Genomic DNA, 22,712 nt, shown 5'->3' with positions numbered 1-22,712 from the left:
ATTCTTTTTGTCTTCTAGTGCATTTAGGACCTTGTCGTAGTGATCCAGTAGTTGAGACAGACAGGAGCGACCTGTTCTAAACCCATGTTGCCCTGGGTTGTGTAACTGATGGGTTTCTAGATGGGTGGTGATCTTGCTTCTTAGGACCCTTTCAAAGATTTTTATGATATGGGATGTTAGTGCTATTGGTCTGTAGTTCTTTGCTGTTGCTTTACTGCCCCCTTTGTGGAGTGGGGCTATGTCTGTTGTTTTTAGTAACTGTGGGACGACCCCCGTGTCCATGCTCCCTCTCCATAGGATGGAAAAGGCTCGTGATAGGGGCTTCTTGCAGTTCTTGATGAACACAGAGTTCCATGAGTCTGGCCCTGGGGCAGAGTGCATGGGCATGTCATTTATCGCCTGTTCGAAGTCATTTGGCGTCAGGATAACATCGGATAGGCTTGTGTTAATCAAATTTTGTGGCTCTCTCATAAAAAATTCATTTTGATCTTCGACTCTCAGTCTGGTTAGCGGCTTGCTAAAAACTGAGTCATATTGGGACTTGAGTAGCTCACTCATTTCCTTGTTGTCATCTGTGTAGGACCCATCTTGTTTAAGTAGGGGCCCAATACTGGACGTTGTTCTCGATTTTGATTTGGCATAGGAGAAGAAATACTTTGGGTTTCTTTCGATTTCATTTATGGCTTTTAGTTCTTCCCGAGATTCCTGACTCCTAAAGGATTCTTTTAGCTTAAGTTCGATGCTTGCTATTTCTCTGACCAGTGTCTCCCTGCGCATTTCAGATATATTGACCTCTTTTAGCCGCTCTGTTATTCTTTTCCGTCGCCTGTAAAGGGAGCGCCTGTCTCTTTCTATTTTACATCTACTCCTCCTTTTTCTTAGAGGAATAAGCCTTGTGCATACATCGAGTGCCACCGAGTTAATCTGTTCTAGGCATAAGTTTGGGTCTGTGTTGCTTAGTATATCTTCCCAGCTTATATCGGTTAGGACTTGGTTTACTTGGTCCCACTTTATGTTTTTGTTATTGAAGTTGAATTTGGTGAATGCTCCCTCGTGACTAGTCTCATTTTGTCGGTCTGGGGCTCCACGCATACATGTCTGAACCTCAATTATGTTGTGATCTGAGAATATTGTTTTTGATATGGTGACATTTCTTATCAGATCATCATTGTTAGTGAAGATGAGGTCTAGTGTATTCTCCAGTCTAGTAGGCTCTATTATTTGCTGGTTTAAATTGAATTTTGTGCAGAGATTTAAAAGCTCGTGTGAGTGTGAGTTTTCATCAGAGCTGCCTCCTGGTGTTATTACTGCAACAATATTATTTGCTATATTCCTCCATTTTAGGTGCCTTAAGTTGAAATCCCCCAGGAGCAAGATGTTGGGTGCAGGAGCTGGAAGATTTTCCAGACAGTGGTCAATTTTTAACAGCTGTTTCTGGAATTGCTGGGATGTTGCATCCGGAGGCTTGTAGACTACCACAATGACTAGGTTTTGGTTCTCGACCTTTACTGCTAAAACTTCCACTACGTCATTTGAGGCATTAAGCAGTTCTGTGCAAACAAGTGACTCTGCAATGTACAGGCCAACCCCCCCCCTCCCTTTTGCCTGTTCACTCTGTCACATCTGTATAGGTTGTAACCTGGGATCCATATTTCGTTGTCCAAGTGATCCTTTATGTGGGTCTCAGTGAAAGCCGCGAACATTGCCTTTGCCTCTGCAAGCAGTCCACGGATGAAAGGTATTTTGTTGTTTGTTGCTGGCTTTAGACCCTGTATATTTGCAAAGAAGAATGTTATCGGACTGGTGGTATTGTTGGTACTGGGGGGGGATTTTTTTTCCGGCATTAGTATCTGTATCTGTTGGTTTGGAGTGGAGGCCATCGACTGTGGTTCCACTCCAGGAATGACTGGATTTGGTGTACGATTTCTGCCATTTCCTGCCAGTTTTTTTTCCTTCCTGGCACTAAAAAACCTCTCCCTCTTGAGTGGCTGTGGCTACCCAGGTTTTCCCATGGCCTGGATGTTTTGTATCTTTTTGTCCCCTTTAGATGGTATGCCTGACAATTTAAGTTATAGCACAGTCTTTCCTGCACTGAAGAGGTACACATTTCAGGGTGAAAAAGCTTACAGGAAGGGAGTTTGCATTTTCCTGTTGTCATATGGGCATGGCATTTTCCAGCTTGAAGACTGCCAGGGGTCTGTTGGTAATCCCCCTTATGTATGCTGGGAGGCAGTTGAACAGTCTCGGGCCCCTGACACTTATTGTATGGTCTCTTAACGTGCTAGTGACACCCCTGCTTTTCATTTGGGGGATGTTGCATCTTCTGCCAAGTCTTTTGCTTTTGTAGTGAGTGATTTTCGTGTGCAAGTTCGGTACTAGTCCCTCTACGATTTTCCAGGTGTATATAATCATGTATCTCTCCCGCCTGCGTTCCAGGGAATACAGGTTTAAGAACCTCAAGCGCTCCCAGTAATTGAGGTGTTTTATCTCCGTTATGCGTGCCGTGAAGGTTCTCTGTACATTTTCTAGGTCAGCAATTTCACCTGCCTTGAAAGGTGCTGTTAGTGTGCAGCAATATTCCAGCCTAGATAGAACAAGTGACCTGAAGAGTGTCATCATGGGCTTGGCCTCCCTAGTTTTGAAGGTTCTCATTATACATCCTGTCATTTATTTAGCAGATGCTATTGATACAATGTTATGGTCCTTGAAGGTGAGATCCTCCAACATGATTACTCCCAGGTCTTTGACATTGGTGTTTCGCTCTATTTTGTGGCCAGAATTTGTTTTGTACTCTGATGAAGATTTAATTTCCTCGTGTTTACCATATCTGAGTAATTGAAATTTCTCATCGTTGAACTTCATATTGTTTTCTGCAGCCCACTGAAAGATTTGGTTGATGTCCGCCTGGAGCCTTGCAGTGTCTGCAATGGAAGACACTGTCATGCAGATTCGGGTGTCATCTGCAAAGGAAGACACGGTGCTGTGGCTGACATCCTTGTCTATGTCGGATATGAGGATGAGGAACAAGATGGGAGCGAGTACTGTGCCTTGTGGAACAGAGCTTTTCACCGTAGCTGCCTCGGACTTTACTCTGTTGACGACTACACTCTGTGTTCTGTTAGTGAGGAAATTATAGATCCATCAACCGACTTTTCCTGTTATTCCTTTAGCACGCATTTTGTGCGCTATTACGCCATGGTACCCCCCAATCCCCCCTTCCCTATCCCATCCTCCCCATCCTCCCCTTTTCCCTTTCCTCCTCCCCCTCCCCACCCCTCCCTTTTGCCCTTCCTCTTTTTGACCTTTGGGATTTTTCCCACAGGCACGCTAGTTCCTAGGTAGGGGAAAGGGTACCGGGGCTCATCCCATTCCATTGAGGTTCTTGGCGGTGGCGTAGTTTGCCATGGAATCTGGATCGCCTGGGGATGTCCCGATCCCTCTCCGGTATCCCGGAGAGTGGCTTTGGGTGTCTTTCGGGCGACGGGTGTATCTCTGGAAGCCACCTTTCGGATTCTGGGGGGGGGGTGGCCGAAGGAGGTATGCTTTGTGGCGGATATCCGGCCGCCCTCTCTTTTGTCCACCGAGGTAGCTCGGCAGATGTGAGGTTGCTATCCCAGATTGCTGGTTTACTGGCATGATGGGTAGGGTATGGCACGGGTTCCATGCTGCATCTATGCTACTTGCGGTGCTGAGGTCCTCTTGGGCACAGAGGGTGATTTCTGGCCCTTTCATTCCTCCTAGGAACTATCCCTCCCCGGTCCCCCCTTTTTTTTATTCTTTTTTTATTTTTATTTTCTTTTCTTCTTTCTTTTTTTTCTTAAAAACAAAAAGAAAGAAGTAACCTAACCATGGAGAACTCAATCCATGAACCTGGTACCCCGGGGCCCCTTCTTGAAACAGCACCCTATTCTGACCCCGCCTCGTCTTTGGACCACTCTTCAGACACTCCTCATGCCTCTGTACCTCTTGCCGGTGCTGTTTCCTCGCCTGCTTCAGGTACTGAGGTCTCGACTGACTCCTTTGATTTATTTGACCTCCGCTCTCCTTTGACTATGTTTCCGGCCTCTCCCTCTATGGTGCGGCAATTTTTGAATCGCCGGCCCATTCCACGTCTGACTAACTCTGGTCCCACGCCTAAACACCAACGACAATTACCTGCTGATGATACTTCTCCACCTTCTCGTTCTTCTCAGAAAAGATCGACTCGTCCTGCACTCCCTTTCCACGCTCAGTTTCAAGCTGCACAATGGACTAAATTCTTCACTTTACGACCGACTTCCTCTACCACCTATCTTTCCGACCACAGTATTGGCAAGGCACTCCTACGCCATGTTGGTAAAGATATTTCTTTTCATGCTCTTAAGAGCAGTACGCACATCATCACTGTACAGAATGCTACCCAAGCTCATGATCTTTCTCTTCTTTCCCATATAGATACTGTTCCTGTCACTATTGAAAAACATCATTCCCTCAATTCTTGTAGTGGTACTGTCATTCTGCCCCATACCATAGTTCAACAAAATTTCCAGACATGTGGCAAAGACATTCTTAAACAGCTGGAACTCCAAGATCTCCCAATCCTCAAGGTAGACACTTATGTTCTTCCTGCCCGCGGGCAGAGATGATACCCTAGCAATGTGGCTCGTTTAACTTTTGACAGCCGTGAACTCCCATCCTCTGTTTATGTAGCAGGACATCGGTTACAAGTTCAAAAGGTGATCCCTACACCGCAACAATGTAGAAATTGCTGGCGATTTGGCCATCCAGCGAAATATTGCAGATCCATAGCCGAATGCCCAGTCTGTGGTGCCGATGACCATTCTAATACGTCTTGCAATCGACCTCCCTCTTGCCTTAATTGTCATGAGGCTCACCCTTCGTACTCTCGCCGTTGCCAGTCTACTTAAATGAGCGGGAAATCCATTACCTCAAAGAGGCAGAAGGTCTCCCTTATGCCATGGCAGTTTCTCATCTCCGCCTCCAAGGGAGACTACCTCGTGTTTCTTATTCCCGTGTTTCAAAATGTCCCCCCACTTCTGGGGTCCCATCTTCTGCAACCTCCTCTGTGGTTACCTCTCCCATAGTCACTCCTGTATCTAATTCTTTTGCTGTCCTAGGCTCAGACGTCCCTACTTCAAAGCCTCAGTCTGTTCTCGCTTCTTCGTGTTCTCACTCACAAGCCTCAGTATCGACGAGACCTCGTACGACACCTCCTTCCAATCGTCCCTCTACTTCTCAGAAGTCTAAAAAAGGTCCTTTAACCCCTCCTTCCCTTCTTCCACCTCCTCATTTTACCTTCCCTGTCTCTGTACCGGGTTCTTCCCCTCTCACTGGCTCTGTTACAAGTGTAGAGGTTCACCCTCCTCCTCGTACTATACCTACCTCCCCTGTTCCCTCCCAAGTTTCTTCCTCTTCTGCCACCTCCCAGGTTTCTGCCTCTTCTGTCCCCTTCCACGCTTCTTCTCCAGTTCCCTCCACCCTTTCGCTTCCCCCTACCTTGGTACAGTCCATTACAGTTCCAATCTTTACTCATCCTCCCCTACCATCTCCAATATTGTCTCCCATACGACGTCTCTGAATTCCAAAACACTTGAAGCAATCTCTGAATATATTGCAGAGACCAAGCCATCAATGGACACTGATCCACCTTCTGTTCCTTCTCTCTCCTCTCCTCCATCTGCGCAACTCCTTTCTTCACAGCGCACCTTTCCATCGCTGCTTGAACGTTTTCTGCTGCCTCCGCATGTGGACTTTTCTAACACCTCTAGTCTGTAAGAACCCTTACCTGCGGATTTCAAGTATCTTTATCATGGCCAATCATGGCCTATTTACAGTGGAATATACGCGGCCTCAGGGGTAATCGGGGTGAGCTTCAGATGTTACTCTCCCAGTTTTCCCCTGTTGGTGTTTGCTTACAGGAACCAAAATTACACTCAAATTCAAATTCAAAAGTCAAAGTTTATTCTCTATAAGGATTACAATGCTGAGTTTACAGAATTTGGTTATTGTGTGGTTTACATGTAGTAAAATAATAATTACAGAGTGTACCACTAGAACACCTAGCATGGCTAAGCATTTCGGGCAGACTTAGATTAAATCTTAAGTTTAAAATATTACAAAATTATGAGGTAAGTTGGTATTATGGCTAAGTGACTAAATACTAGTTTGTGAGTTTAGCAATGTGAATGCTTTTGTTTTGGCACTATACATAGTTTCAGTATTGGAGTATCACAAGCCAACTTATGACTAGTTAAGATTCATTATTTTGAGATTGAGATTGATATTTCTGTTTATGGTCAAATGGGTGAGTGAGTGTGAGTGTGAACCACCAGGTGGTATTCGTATAATTGGTTGACAGGGTGTATCAGGGAGATAAGATGTTTTCTGATGGTAGTTTTGAAGGTGATGAATGTGTCTGCAGTTTTAGAATTTTCAGGTAGGGTGTTCCAGATTTTAGGGCCTTTGACATACACTGAATTTTTGTAAAGGTTTAGTCGGACACGGGGAATGTCATAGAGATGTTTGTGTCTGGTGTTGTGCCTGTGGGTTCTGTCACAACTATCAAGAAAGCGTTTTAGGTCAAGGTTAATATTGGAATTTAAGGTCCTGTAGATGTAGATTGCACAGTAGTAAGTGTGGATGTACTGAACAGGGAGTAAGTTTAGATCTATGAAGAGTGGGGAGGGGGGTTTTGCCAGGGATGGGATTTAGTGATTATCCTTACTGCGGCTTTTTGTTGGGTTATTATTGGCTTTAGGTATGTTGCTGCAGTTGAACCCCAAGCACAGATAGCATAGGTGAGGTATGGATATATAAGTGAATGGTATAGTGTGAGAAGGGCAGTTTGCGGCATGTAGTATCGTATCTTGGAGAGGATCCCAACCGTTTTGGATACTTTTTTGGTTATGTGTTGGATATGGGTGCTGAAGTTCAGGTTGTTGTCGAGGTATAGGCCTAGGAATTTGCCCTCATTATGCCTGGCAATTAGAGTGTTGTCGATCTTAATGTTAATTTGTGCATCTCCTGCTCTGCTACCAAACATAATGTAGTAGGTTTTGTCAGCGTTAAGCGTAAGTTTATTGGCTGTCATCCAAGTCGATATTTTGATCAGCTTCTCATTAACAATGGTGTTGAGGGTGGCAAGATTAGGGTGAGAGATGACATAAGTCGTGTCGTCAGCAAAGAGAATGGGGTTCAGGTGTTGAGATACATTTGGAAGATCATTGATGTGTATGAGGAAGAGCAGGGGACCAAGGACACTTCCCTACAGAACTCCAGTATCAAGTGGCTGTGTTGTTGATGCTGTATCTTTAATGGTGACATACTGATACCTATTAATAAGGTAAGATTTGAAATATGCAAGCGCATGGCCTCTTATACCATAATGGTCAAGTTTGTGGAATATGATGGCGTGGCACAGCTGTTGGCATGGCCGACGCGGCGGGTTGTGTAGCGGGCTAGCTGCGGGATTTTCAAGGATAGCTCCTGGTCAAAGAGGCTGACCAGGTCCCTACTTAACAGAACTCAGTGTGAATGCTTTGAGAAGATACCAGAGCAGCGAATGGACATCCCAGTGCATCGTTTCAGCGTAAATAGATGAAGTGTTGTGCAGTTTTAGAGGGTTTGGTGTCGTAGAGTCAGGACCAGTCAGCGCCTCCCCCCCTCTCCGCTGGGGGGGAGGGGGGGCGTGTGTAGTAAACAGTGACCCTCTCATAACGCCTCACCCCTGCGCGTCTCCTCCGCCTCACCCACCCAATTCCCAGCGCCACCCCATCTGTAGAGGGTACTTCTCCCCTAACCCGCGATGACACTGCAGGGAGTGCCGGGCTCACAGGAACTTCCACTACAGGGACAGCATCGTGGAGTTCGACCGCGAGGCAGCTGCCAGGTGTGCCACAGGCAGTGTGTACTCAGTTCCTCAAGCTTCAACATCCGTGCACACGAGGGCCTGGGATCTTCAATCAACTTGGCGTCCACCAGGACGCTGACATGTCCCTAGGACAGCTCTCCATCGGGCTGCTAACGGAGTCACTGGCTTCTTGGACCTCTTGGGGAGGGTCGATGGTGCTCGTGCAAGCAGCAGATCCCGGGGCAACTTGCTGCTGTTTCCAATGGCTGTCTACCGAGAAGAGACAGGCACCTAGCAACATCTGTTGTTGGGGCAATGGATGAATTCCCTACTATGTTTGTTAACTGCTCATTACTCTGTAATTTGTCTATGATTGTAATCATGTCATAACATGTTTATCATTCATTACCTTTGAAACTTGTCATGATTTTGACCAGCTCTACCTGGAGCTCATTACCTTTGTAAATTCTCATGATTAATGTGTTTATGATTCATTACCTTTGCAATTATTCATGAGTGTGACCAGCTCAACCTGGAGCTCATTACCTTTGTAACTTGGTCATGATTATGACCAGATCTAGTTCATTACCTTTGTAACTTGCTCAGCTATCAAAACTTTGGAGTCCAGTCCCTGGACCAATTATGTACCTCTGTAATCTTTTGACTACCGCCCACAGGATGGGTATGGGGTGCATAATAAACATATTAAACTAAGGATGGCGTGGTCTACTGTGTCAAAAGCTTTTCTTAGGTCAAAAATTCCTAGTGGATATTCCTATTTTCCAATGCTGTGTAAAGCACATCTAGCATTTTTATGATTGCATCGTTAGTGCTTTTATTTTTCCTGAATCCAAATTGGCAGGGGTTGAGTATGTTTTGTGCCGTTATAAATGAATATAGTCTCCTGTGCACGAGTTTCTCAAAGATTTTGGATAGCAATGGTAAGTTTGATATTGGCCTATAGTTGTTTAAATCTGTAGGGTCACCACCTTTATGTATTGGTGTAACCCTTGCCATCTTGAGTAGTTTCGGGAAGGTGCTAGTTTCTAGTGACTTGTTAAAAAGTAATGAGATAATATGCGAGAGGACATGGGCCGCTCTCTTGTACAATAATGGTGGGACATGAGACAGATTCCCTGAGTTATTTTTAAGTGACTTTATAATCTCGGTGACTTCCGTGGGCTCAGTTGGAGCAAGATAGAAGGAATTTGGGAAATTCCCATCTAGGTAGTCCCCGGCTGTTATCTCTCCCATCTCAGGCTATAATTTATTGTGTTCTTCAGATCCTTTTCCTGATGGGACCTTTAATGAAAGTGCCCTTCTTCTACGCACTGATATTCTGTACCATCAGCTATTTGTTCGTACTTCGCTGCATTACACAGCAGCCCGTATCCACTTGCATAGGTGGTATACACTCTGTTCTTTATATCTCTCTCCTTCTCGGGCATTATCTATTCCGGATATTGCCTTTCTTGTTTCGTCATTGCCACCACCGATTCTGTTACTTGGCGATTTTAATGCCCATCATTTCCTCTGGGGTGGGGGTCTCACTGTGATTCCCGTGGCATTCAGTTAGAGGCTGTTCTTGCCAGCCCACCTCCTCCTCCATGTTTTAAATGCAGGTACTCACCCATTTTGATCCTCGGACTCACACTCTCTCTTGCATCGATCTCTCAGTCTGCTCTTCCTCCGCCGCAATAGACTTCACCTGGTCTGTTCTCCCGGATTTACATGACAGCGATCATTTCCCAATCATTCTTACTTCCCCTTCATATTCACCACCTCTTCGTATCCCACGCTGGCAATTTGATCAGGCAAATTGGGACCTTTACACACAACTAACTGTTTTTAGTGAGGTTCCTTCTTCGTCCTCCATTGATGAGCTTTTACACCTTTTCTCGTCCTCCGTTTTAACCGCAGCTTCTCATTCTATACCCCAAACTTCGGGCAGGCATTCTCAGAAATGCGTGCCTTGGTGGTTTCCTGCTTGTGCTCGTGCAGTACGTTTGAAACGCGCTGCATGGGGCAGGTACCGGTACAATAGAACCACGGAGAGACTTCTTGATTTTAAGCAGAAGCGTGCGATCACTCGCCGTGTCATCCGTGATGCTAAATGCACTTGCTGGCGAGATTATGTCTCCACCATCACCTCTGCTTCCTCTATGAGTGCAGTCTGGAAAAAAGTACGAAAACTGAGTGGTAAATATTCTCCTGACCCGGCTTCTGTCCTGTGGGTTGCCGGTGTTGATATAGCAAACCCACTAGATGTTGCCATGAAATTGGCAATCATCTGGTCCGTATTTCTCATGGGCTCCATCTATGCCCCTTGTTTCTTTCCTCAAAGTCTGCCAGAGAGTTAGCACCCTTGGACTTTTCTTCTCTCAGAGAAGAACAGTATAATGTGCCTTTTACACTTCAAGAACTGGAGGCAACACTCTCAGCTTGCCGATCATCTGCAGCTGGGCCCGACGACATTCATATTCGTATGCTACAACATTTACATCAGTCAGCCCTTGCAGTCCTATTACGCCTTTTCAATCTTATTTGGTCACAAGGAGTTCTTCCACAGCTGTGGAAATCTGCCATTGTTCTCCCTTTCCGCAAACCAGGCACTAAGGGACATGAAGCCTCCCACTATCGTCCCATTGCTCTTACCAGTGTAGTTTGCAAAGTGATGGAACGCCTGGTAAATAGACGTTTAGTGTGGTATTTAGAGACACACAACAGTCTCTCCACTCGCCAATATGGCTTTCGTAAAGGACGTTCTACCATAGACCCCTTACTACGCTTGGATACGTATGTTCGTAATGCCTTTGCGAATAACCACTCAGTTATTGCCATATTTTTTGACCTTGAGAAGGCATACGACACAACTTGGAGGTATAATATTTTGGCCCAAGCCCACTCCTTAGGCCTCCGAGGCAATCTACCATCCTTCCTTAAGAACTTTTTAACTGTTCGGGTTAATAATGTGCTCTCCCCGGACTTTATCCAAGCTGAAGGTGTCCCCCAGGGATGTGTTCTGAGCACAACACTTTTTCTCCTTGCTATTAATGATTTGGCCTCTAGTCTTCCATCAAATATTTGGTCATCACTCTATGTTGATGACTTCGCTATTGCCTGTGCAGGCACTGACTGTTACCGCATTACAGTTTCTCTCCAGCATGTGGTCGACCGTGTTTCCGATTGGGCCACCACACATGGGTTTAAATTTTACAGCACTAAAACCCACCAGATTACTTTCACTAGACGCTCTGTCATCTCCGATCATCCTTTGTACCTCTATGGCTCCCGTATCCCTGAACGTGATACAGTCAAGTTTTTGGGCCTCCTCTTTGACCGTAGGTTATCAAGTCCCAATATGACTCAGTTTTTAGCAAGCCGCTAACCAGACTGAGAGTCGAAGATCAAAATGAATTTTTTATGAGAGAGCCACAAAATTTGATTAACACATGCCTATCCGATGTTATCCTGACGCCAAATGACTTCGAACAGGCGATAAATGACATGCCCATGCACTCTGTCCCAGGGCCAGACTCATGGAACTCTGTGTTCATCAAGAACTGCAAGAAGCCCCTATCACGAGCCTTTTCCATCCTATGGAGAGGGAGCATGGACACGGGGGTCGTCCCACAGTTACTAAAAACAACAGACATAGCCCCACTCCACAAAGGGGGCAGTAAAGCAACAGCAAAGAACTACAGACCAATAGCACTAACATCCCATATCATAAAAATCTTTGAAAGGGTCCTAAGAAGCAAGATCACCACCCATCTAGAAACCCATCAGTTACACAACCCAGGGCAACATGGGTTTAGAACAGGTCGCTCCTGTCTGTCTCAACTATTGGATCACTACGACAAGGTCCTAAATGCACTAGAAAACAAAAAGAATGCAGATGTAATATATACAGACTTTGCAAAAGCCTTCGACAAGTGTGACCATGGCGTAATAGCGCACAAAATGTGTGCTAAAGGAATAACAGGAAAAGTCGGTCGATGGATCTATAATTTCCTCACTAACAGAACACAGAGAGTAGTCGTCAACAGAGTAAAGTCCGAGGCAGCTACGGTGAAAAGCTCTGTTCCACAAGGCACAGTACTCGCTCCCATCTTGTTCCTCATCCTCATATCCGACATAGACGAGGATGTCAGCCACAGCACCGTGTCTTCCTTTGCAGATGACACCCGAATCTGCATGACAGTGTCTTCCATTGCAGACACTGCAAAGCTCCAGGCGGACATCAACCAAATCTTTCAGTGGGCTGCAGAAAACAATATGAAGTTCAACGATGAGAAATTTCAATTACTCAGATATGGTAAACATGAGGAAATTAAATCTTCATCAGAGTACAAAACAAATTCTGGCCACAAAATAGAGCGAAACACCAACGTCAAAGACCTGGGAGTGATCATGTCGGAGGATCTCACCTTCAAGGACCATAACATTGTATCAATCGCATCTGCTAGAAAAATGACAGGATGGATAATGAGAACCTTCAAAACTAGGGAGGCCAAGCCCATGATGACACTCTTCAGGTCACTTGTTCTATCTAGGCTGGAATATTGCTGCACACTAACAACACCTTTCAAGGCAGGTGAAATTGCCGACCTAGAAAATGTACAGAGAACTTTCACGGCGCGCATAACGGAGATAAAACACCTCAATTATTGGGAGCGCTTGAGGTTCCTAAACCTGTATTCCCTGGAATGCAGGAGGGAGAGATACATGATTACATACACCTGGAAAATCGTAGAGGGACTAGTACCGAACTTGCACACGAAAATCACTCACTACGAAAGCAAAAGACTTGGCAGACGATGCAACATCCCCCCCAATGAAAAGCAGGGGTGTCACTAGCACGTTAAGGGACCATACAATAAGTGTCAGGGGCCCGAGACTGTTCAACTGCCTCCCAGCACACATAAGGGGGATTACCAACAGACCCCTGGCAGTCTTCAAGCTGGCACTGGACAAGCACCTAAAGTCAGTTCCGGATCAGCCGGGCTGTGGCTCGTACGTTGGTTTGCGTGCAGCCAGCAGCAACAGCCTGGTTGATCAGGCTCTGATCCACCAGGAGGCCTGGTCTCAGACCGGGCCGCGGGGGCGTTGACCCCCGGAACTCTCTCCAGGTAAACTCCAGGTTACCTCTCTGAAGGCAACTTGTCACAGCCGGCTGAACCTTCTTAAAACCCTTGCTCATCTTTCATGGGGAGCTGATCGTCGAACCCTCCTTCGCCTGCATTCCACCCTCATTTTATCGAAACTTGATTATGGTGACCAGATCTGTTCAGTGGCATCTCCTGCTACTCTCTCTAGCCTTAACCCCATTCATCACCAAGGATTACGTTTATGCCTTGGTGCTTTTCGCTCTTCCCCTGTGTGACTTTGTCAATGGTCCAAGTCGGACCGAAACGTCGTCGTAAGCTTCTCTCTTTTATGTGCGGGTTATTTGTGTATTGTTCCTGTCACGGTATTGTGCCTTTTTGTTATTTATTGTTGAGAGCCTCTATGCAGAAGCGAACGTTCCATCCTTATCCGATCGCCGTGATGCCCATTGCCTTCGCTACTATGTACGCTCTCATGATCTCCGCAATCCTTCCATTTATAGAATGGTCACTGATATTAGTAGACATTCTTTATTTGTTCGCCGCCCCTGTTTACTCCGTCCCTTCTCTCTTCGCCTTCATTCGCTCTTGTCTTCTCTTCAATTACCACCTTTCTATGTTCATGTAGCATCTCACTTTCCCCTACCCCCCTGGGAAGTTCCAGCTGTTCGAGTCTGTTCTTTCTCTCTCCCTTGCTCGAAATCCCAACTGTCTACGGTCGCTTCCCGCTCTCTTTTTCTTGACCACTTCCACACTCATTCTCATGCCATTGCTGTGTACACAGATGGCTCTAAGTCTTCTGAAGGCGTAGGATTCGCAGCAGTGTTTCCGGACAGTGTCGTACGAGGGCATTTACTATCTTCGGCTAGTATTTTTACTGCTGAATTGTATGCCATCCTTGCAGCACTTATCCGTATTGCATCTATGCCTGTGTCATTATTTGTGGTTGTCTCAGACTCCCTTAGTGCTTTACAGGCTATACAGCAATTTGATACACCTCACCCCTTAGTCCTCCGTATCCAACTTTGGCTACGCCGCATCTTCACCAAGCATAAAGATATTGTTTTTTGTTGGGTCCCTGGTGATGTTGTACAGGGCAATGAACAGGCAGACACTGCTGCACGGTCAGCAGTACATGACCTACCAGTTTCATGTAGAAGTATTCCATTTACGGACTATTTTGCTGCAATATCTTCCCACCTTCACACCCGTTGGCAACAACGTTGGTCTACTATGCTCGGTAACAAACTTCAATCTATTAAACCGAGTATAGGTTACTGGCCGTCTTCTTATCACCAGTGTCAAGGTTGGGAGACTACTCTCACCCGTCTTCACATTGGCCATACTCATCTTACTCATGGATATCTCATGGAGAGGCGCCCTGATCCTCTCTGTGAGAATTGCCAGGCTCCATTATCAGTCAGCCACATTCTATTGGACTGCCCACTTTATCAACGAGAATGCAGAATTTACCTCCGTCGTCGTCTTCGCTCCGCTGCTCTCTCTTTACCTTCCCTTCTCGCTGATGGACCCACCTTTCATCCGGACGCTCTCATTGACTTTTTGACAACAACTGACTTACTTCACAAATTCTGATACCTTCAGCCCTTTCTACCTCAATCTCTTGCTACCCTCTACCACCGTACTATCCCCTGCCCCGCTGTTTTCTGTAACCTACTGATCATCCCTCCTCCCTTCTGCCGCCCAATACCCTCGCTTCATTCCCTACCCTGCAGCGCTGTATAGCCCTTGTGGCTTAGCGCTTCTTTTTGATTATAATGATAATACTTATATTCCTCCATGCCGGCTGAGTTGGGTGTGGGCATTGAGACACTTTGGAACTTCACTCCTTGTTTCTCTCTCCAGAGAAAACTTTTTGTTTTTTTTAGTTAGTTTAATATGTTTATTATGCACCCCATACCCATCCTGTGGGCGGTAGTCAAAGGATTAGAGGTACATAATTGGTCCAGGGACTGGACTCCAAAGTTTTGATAGCTGAGCAAGTTACAGAGGTAATGAACTCACAATTTACTGTAATCTGTAAATACCTTTGTAACTTGTCATGATTGTAACTTTTTGTTTCCTTTCTAATTCGCACTCAAATTTGGTCACCATATGTCTCCGCGAGTCCCGGTGCAGGACTTACTGAGGGGTACACTGGTGGCCCTTAACAACACCACCAACAAAAAAGCAGCAGTTCAAGACTTGATTTTGAGATCTACACATAAACGTAAGACCTAAGCCTAAGGCCTACACTGAAGCCTGAAACCTGAGTGAGAGGAGCACACCCAAGCCTGGCCAGGAGAAGCCTTCAAATATGGTACCATTAATAAGAAAATAGCTAAGTGGAACCCGTATATATATCAGTAAAAAAGACAAAACAATGTTTGGTGAAGAGAAAGAAAACTTACAAAAACAATGTTGACTTTACAGTGTGATACAAATGTGACGAAAAGTCTCCAGGTAATATTTTATATTTGTAGTGTTGAAGGCTGGGGTAATATTTAAAGGATAACATTTCCTTCAAGGGTAGCTTCTTGATGTAGGTGACAGGCTCTAGCTCCGAGGAATCGGAGCAACTTGCTCCTTCCTCGGATCAAACCTGAGTACCTTCCATTCCCCTGGTGATGGAAGGCTCTCATGGGTTTAAGTAAGTAATAATATACTGTATGTGTAGTGAGTTTGAAGGTCACTTTAGTAAGTTTATTTAGGCATAGGTACACATAACTACAGTTATCCTACATATGTATAAATTATCGAGGATAAACCAAAAAAGTTTGATAAAATTACTTATTTCCATTGGTGTTAGGTGAAGTGTTTATGATCAAAATATAATTTTGAAGATGAATCTTCCTGATAGTGGAGATGCTTTGATGTCAATGAAGGGCTATTGATCCTTGGATCAAACCTGATTGATATGGTAAATAAATAAATAAATAAATAAATAAATAAATAAATATCCATTCACCAGGTACTGTATGACTCCTATGGGTTTTACGTTTCTGCCCAATTAAAAGAAAAATAAAGATGAATCATAATTTTGAATTTCTTTAGATTTTTATGAGCATATGTATATTCTAGTGATGTTTTATCATGTTGAGGACGTTTTCTACTCCTGAATTTATATTGTATTAGGGCCATGACATGACTCACTCTCCTAGTGTATTTGATAACACATATACCTAGAGTTTACCTGGAGAGAGTTCCAAGGGTCAACGCCCCCGCAGCCCGGTCTGTGACCAGGCCTCATGGTGGATCAGGGCCTGATCAACCAGGCTGTTACTGCTGGTTGCACGCAATCCAACATACAAGCCACAGTCCGGCTTGTCGGGTACTGATTTTAGGTGCCTGTCCAGTGCCTGCTTGAAGACAGCCAGGGGTCTATTGGTAATCCCCCTTATGTATGCTGGGAGGCAGTTGAACAGTCTTGGGCCCCTGACACTTATTGTGTTGTCTCTTAACGTGCTAGTGGCACCCCTGCTTTTCATTGGGGGGATGTTGCATCGTCTGCCGAGTCTTTTGCTTTTGTAGCAAGTGATTTTCGTGTGCAAGTTTGGTACTAGTCCCTCTAGGATTTTCCGGGTGTATGTAATCATGTATCTCTCCTGCCTGCATTCCAGGGAGTACAGTTTTTTTTTTTTTTTTAATTTTAGAAGATATGTACAATATTTTCTTTCTTAGGACTTCACTTGACATTAACTTTGCCACTGTTCAAAGTATGACATTATGTATTTTTTCAACATAAAAATTGCATAGTGTTGCAGACATCATTAATTTGACAAGCCAGAATAGTCCCAAGAGTTTTAAAGGAAATTATTTATATACTACGTTTTTCCTGAACAGATCTGTTAACATTTTATATTATGAGTATGTAAGTATTGTAATTAAATAAGTTTATTTAGGTACAAGTAACACAATTTTTGAATAATTTGAAATTGTCTTACAGAGTAACATATGTGTAAATTACTTAATATAACCCAGTAAAGTCAAAGCGACTTATTTTCATTGTCCATCTATTGCATAGGAAAAAATAGTTATTTGATGTGGAAATTGTTTGTTTACATGATAAAGGGCAAAATATGAATATCATTTATTATAGGTGCATGCCAAAGTATCAGTATTGGTATTGATGGATATTAACTAATTCTGATGGTAAATGGAATCAGTTATATTTTAGATAATTTGAAAAGAAGCTTTATTTTGATAAGTAAGTTTAATAATGTAACCCAAACCAATCAGACTTATCCTAACATAAACCAGCTGTAAAAGTGTCTGTATAGGTTAGGTAACGTAAGGTTAGGTTATATACATTAAAACATGTTTTTCCCATAGACACTAAATTTTTTTTTTTTCAACAAACTGGCTGTATCCTGCCAAGGCAGGGTGGCCCAAAAAGAAAAACTTCAGACAGACAGACAGACAGACAGACAGACAGACAGACAGACAGACAGACAGACAGACAGACAGACAGACAGACAGACACACACACACACACACACACACACACACACACACACACACACACACACACACACACACACACACACACACACACACACACACACACCTACCATCCGACTTACGACCTGCTCAACATATGACGACTCGACTTACGACCGTGTTTTTTTTTTATGCCAAATTTCTGGGAAATAAATATGTATACATTTCCATTTTACAGTGCACTTAACACTGGAGAATTTACATAGAAAAATGCACCCATGATTAAGGTACATATTGACCTTTTTAAAAAAAAGAAGAGATTATCAGTTATTTTTTTTTTTTAGTTAATTCATGATCATTGTGGTTGGTAGTTGGCTTTAGCATTTATTTGTGAATATGATAATGTGGGTGATAATATAATAACCTATTTCTAGTAACATTGGTAGGTCTGTGCTTATGGAGTTTATGTTCATTGTTGTCAACTAGATAAGGCCCTGATGTTTAACACCAGTTGGAAAGTTGAGTGAAATGCATTTCTTTGTGTAACATTTTTTTTAATTACATTCTAGTCAGTGAGTGGCTTTTGATCCATAATCTTGAATTTATCCTTCCCTTACTAGGATTTAACTTGAATATCTCCCATTTCCCAAGAGCTCTGTGACCCCCTATGAGTTCATTGCTTCTCCATGATGAAAATATTAATAATAACTATTACATTCTAATCACATGAAACCATACCAAACATTGTAGTACAGTTATTTATTTTAGTGATTGTCTAATGCAATACCAGTACACTTGAGTGTATCATATAAATTTTTTGTCTTCTTTATTTAGCTGAAGTTAAGAGGAAATATCTCAATCCATCTTTGTTAAAATTTTTGTTATATAGTATGTAATTGTTTTACTTGTTGTATTTCTTTTAAAAACAGTGGTTGCGGGAGAAAGGAGAGTTATGCGATGTTGTAGTCATAGGTGGTAATGGTCAGCAGACAGCTGCACATAGCTGTGTGCTTGCTGCTCACTCTACAGTCATAGCTGCTGTTCTGCAAGGACGTTTGGCAGCACAACGTGACTGGTCTGTCTTACGTCCTCTCATTATTTCAATAGAGGATGTTACCTTGAAGCCTTCCTCACTACGGGAAGGTTAGTATGTTAATGTAAATACAATACATGTATTGTGTTTACTGTTATTAATGCATTATTTTTATATCTAGTGCCATAAAGGATTATCAGTATATGGTAAATAACTGCTCTGTAATAAAATAACATTGTAAGAAACTACAGTCCTTTGAACTACAGCCTCTCCTCACTTAACGATGGAGTTCCGTTCCTAACACCACGCCAGTAAACGAATTCATCGCTGAGTGAGGAGCATACTATAATGGTAGTGGGTTTGTGTCAACCATCTTTGATATTCTGTTAATGTCACCTTTGCACCATTTATAACATTTCTGGTATATTTTTAAAGGTTTATACAGTAGCGTACTGTATATTGTAATAAACAGAATAGAGGAAATCAGCCTTAACCCTTTGACTGTCGCTGTCGTATATATACGTCATGGGAGATACCGTGTTTGACGTATCTATACTCATAAATTCTAGTGGCTTCAAATCAAGCGGGAGAGGGCTGGTAGGCCTACACGAGAAAGAATGGGTCTCAGTGGTTGGTGTGCACCCTGTGAAAAAAATCTGGGACTCAGCGGTGCATTGTGGGAACGCCATCTTGGTAGTCCATTTTCACCATGCCTCGCTGTAAGAAGTTCCTCACTCCTCGGCGGATTGGAGGTCTTTTGTTCCCAAGTGATAGCTCAAACAGTGATGATAGTGTCAGTGAAAGTAAATTCCCTGGTTTTGAAGCGGGTGTGACCGATAAAATTACCCAGGATAACATAATTAGTGATGAAAACCCAGATGACCCACAACCTTCCACCTCTGGTGCTGGGCCGGCTCATTCATGTTCACCTGTACCAGGACGAAAGAGGAAACTATTTGCCCGTGTACAAGACTCAGATGTGAGCAGTGCAAGTGATAGTGATAGTGATTTCAAGGTTATTGAAAGCAGTTCTAGTTGTGACAGTGAGGGTGAATATTCCCCAGTGAAGCGGCAGTATATAGGACGTCGCATGCGGTCTGATAGTGTGCCATATGCTCTTCCAAGAGGAAGGAGTACATCTTGGAGCACATCCCGTGGCCCTACATCACATCCTGATAGTGAAGATGACGATATTGTTACGATGGGTATCAATGATGCAAGTGAGGCAGCAGGTGGTGGTGGTGATAGTGATGGTGGCATGAGTCATGTGACACCAGCAGCAGGCCACGCTACTACCCGTGCTGCTGACTCTGCACAACTACAACCAGCCTCACCCGATCCCACACTCCCACAACCACAACCACAACCTGCACAACCACAACCACATTACAATATCCAGAACGCACCAGCTGACCGCATCTGGGATTGGCAGCAAGATGACGAGTTTTGTTCCCAATCCCCATGACTTTGATGGAGGACAAAGTGGAATACGGCCATCATGTACACTTGGGAACAATCCCACTGAACTGGAATGCTTTCAGTTGTTCTTCAATGGACCCCTGATGGACATTATTGTCAGGGAAAGCAATACATACTATGAGTACACCATGGCAAACACTATTCTGTCACCAAGATCACGCCTACACCAGTGGAAGGACACAACTGTGGCAGAGATGTATCTGTTCTTTGCCACAATAATGCTTATGCCACATGTGTATAAGCATAGTGTCAACACATACTGGGCGACAGACCGCCTGATTTCAACCCCTGCTTTCAGTGACATTATACCAGTGAATAGATTTGTGTTACTGTTACATATGTTACACTTTTCAGACAAAACCAGTCCTGACAGAAGCGACAGGTTATATAAGATCAGACGTGTGTTTATGTACCTGAAACAAAAGTGCTGTATGTATTTTTATCCCTTCAGGAAGCTTGTTTTTGACGAATCTTTGATTTTGTTCAAAGGAAGACTCTCATTCAGGCAGTATATACCAAGCAAGAGGAAACTCTTTGGTATAAAGTTATTTGTTCTGTGTGATTGCAAAACTGGTCTGGTTTTGGATATAATTGTGTACACTGGCGGTAAAAGAATGGAAGATACCAGAAAGTTACTGGGTATCTCTGGTGATGTGGTTAGAACAATGATGGAGCCATATCTTGGTAAGGGGCATATTTTATATACTGACAACTGGTACACAAGCCCTATACTCAGTGATTTCTTGCGAGTGAACATGACAGATGTGTGTGGCACAGTGCGTGGAAATCGTAAACATATGCCTAGGTTCGATGCTGGCAGTCGTAGAGGTGAAGTGCGGGTGTTTGCTGCCAATGACATCATGGCATTTCGGTGGCATGACAAACGTGATGTCACACTGCTGACATCAGTTCACCGACACGAAATGGTAGACACTGGCAAGCAGAATAGAGAGACCAGTGAACCCATTGTAAAACCTGCAGCTGTGATGGATTACAACCTCAATTTGTGCTTAGTGGACAAATGTGACATGCAGATTGGGTTTGCTGTGTTTGCAAGAGTTATAAGTGGTACATAAAACTGTTTTTCCATCTTCTTGACATTTCCATGCTGAATGCTTATAATATGTATAAGTTAAAGAGCAAGAAGAAACCCAAATATGGTGAATTTTGTTTGTCAGTCATCAGACAAATAATAATCAAGTACCAAGAAACAACACCTGCAATAGACCAGCGCCCACGAAATTATCAACACATGTCCTCTCGTCTGAGGCCTGGTGATCACTACCCCATACCACTGCCTGCTACTACTGCCAAGAAAAATGCTCAGAAGAGGTGTTTTGTCTGTGGACATACCACAAAACGCCCACAAAAACGCAGAGACACTCGTTTTATGTGTGAAGAGTGTAAGACACCATTGTGCTTATACCCATGTTTCAAAGAATTCCACAAGCTGCAGCACTTCTAGAAAAGTGTCCAGTGATTGTACATATGTATATATATTATAAAACAATTGTAATAAACATTTGTTTACATTGTTTGTGTAAACAAGTTTTAGCAACATTATAATGATACGAGTGTTTTTGCTATAATTGTGTTACATTCAACGAGTGTATATTTGAACATTGCACAATAATTTGGTCTCACAGGCCACAAAAGTTATGTGAAAAAATAAAATAGTGAAAAAAACAAGAAACCATCGAATACAAGTAAATCAAAGTTTACCGGGTGAATGGCAGTCGCCGCTGTTGCTGCTCGCAGATCAATTTCAGCAAACTTCAGGACTCTATATCTCGGTAAGTACTTATGGGAAAATTTTTTTTGGGGACTAAAACAATCAGAAAAATAATCTTAACATTTTCATAAGAAAATTTTTTTTTTTTTTTCGAATATTTTGCGACACCAGGAGACACTTCAGGATTGGGCCTTTTGACAGTCAAAGGGTTAATATACATTATTTAGGTATGCGTACCGGTCAGAGAGCCTGTCATAAGTCCGAGTTGTCAATAAACAAGTACGTTGGTAAGTGAGGAGAGGCTGTACTGTATATATTATGCCAGGTATAGAAAGGGAATTTTCCCTAATACTATTAGGGAAACATTTTGCTTATACTACTTTATTTTGTATATGGTTCTGATTTGTCAATGACTTTCAGAAGAAATTAAAAGTTACATAAACAGATTTGCTGATGATGCAAAATACATAAATAAAAGATTACTGCAGATTTCAAGAAGACTTGTATAAATTGGATAAGTAGTGACATATTGTACATATGCTCAAAAGTCCACTGTTATGTACCAATCATGGCTCTGCTTACTCTCTCCATTTTTCACACATGGCATCTGTATATGAGGATCAAAAACTGCAAACCATCTTTAACCAATCATCATACAACTAAAGGCATCCATCGCAGTTACATGAAATGCTAGATTAAGACAACACCCATCCTCTATTCCAAGCTTTAAATTCACTAAACGGAGAATCAATTCATGCATTCTATTGTTCTCTTTACATCCCCAGGACAAAAATAAACACAAATGCAGTATAATGCAATCCTTTATTGACTATGTTTCACCCATACAGTATGCTTTGTCAAGTCATAAATATTCTCTTTTTGACTTCATAAAGCCACTGTGTGTGTGTGAAATGTAGTCAATAAAGGATTGCATTATACTGCATTTGTGTTTATTTTTCCATTATGTCGGTATTTTATACCATTTATCTCCATCCTCAGGACAATAAATCAAAATACCAATCTGAATTAAGATTCTCCCTAGAGAGCTGCAACAGAACCCATGAACATGAA

At 43.3% G+C, this 22,712-nt stretch overlaps 1 protein-coding gene across 2 annotated transcripts in view; it reads left to right on the top strand.

Annotated features, from left to right (window-relative positions):
* Positions 1-15,091: 15,091 nt before the first annotated feature.
* Positions 15,092-22,712, top strand: part of LOC128688709 (myoneurin) — a 70,029-nt gene continuing 62,408 nt past the window's right edge. The window contains exons 1-2 of one of the 2 annotated variants that reach the window (XM_070084595.1): positions 15,092-15,420; positions 18,327-18,540. In XM_070084595.1, the coding sequence (XP_069940696.1) occupies positions 15,376-15,420; positions 18,327-18,540 (259 nt within the window). In that variant the 5' untranslated portion in view covers positions 15,092-15,375. Of the gene's footprint in view, positions 15,421-18,326; positions 18,541-22,712 lie in introns of those variants that run through there. The other variant, XM_053776697.2, reaches the window with a different exon arrangement.

The sequence above is a fragment of the Cherax quadricarinatus genome, chromosome 13 (genome assembly GCF_038502225.1).
Source record: "Cherax quadricarinatus isolate ZL_2023a chromosome 13, ASM3850222v1, whole genome shotgun sequence".
NCBI lineage: Eukaryota > Metazoa > Arthropoda > Malacostraca > Decapoda > Parastacidae > Cherax > Cherax quadricarinatus.
Note: the sequence above shows the minus strand (reverse complement) of the source record. Positions and strands in the feature narration are given on the sequence as shown.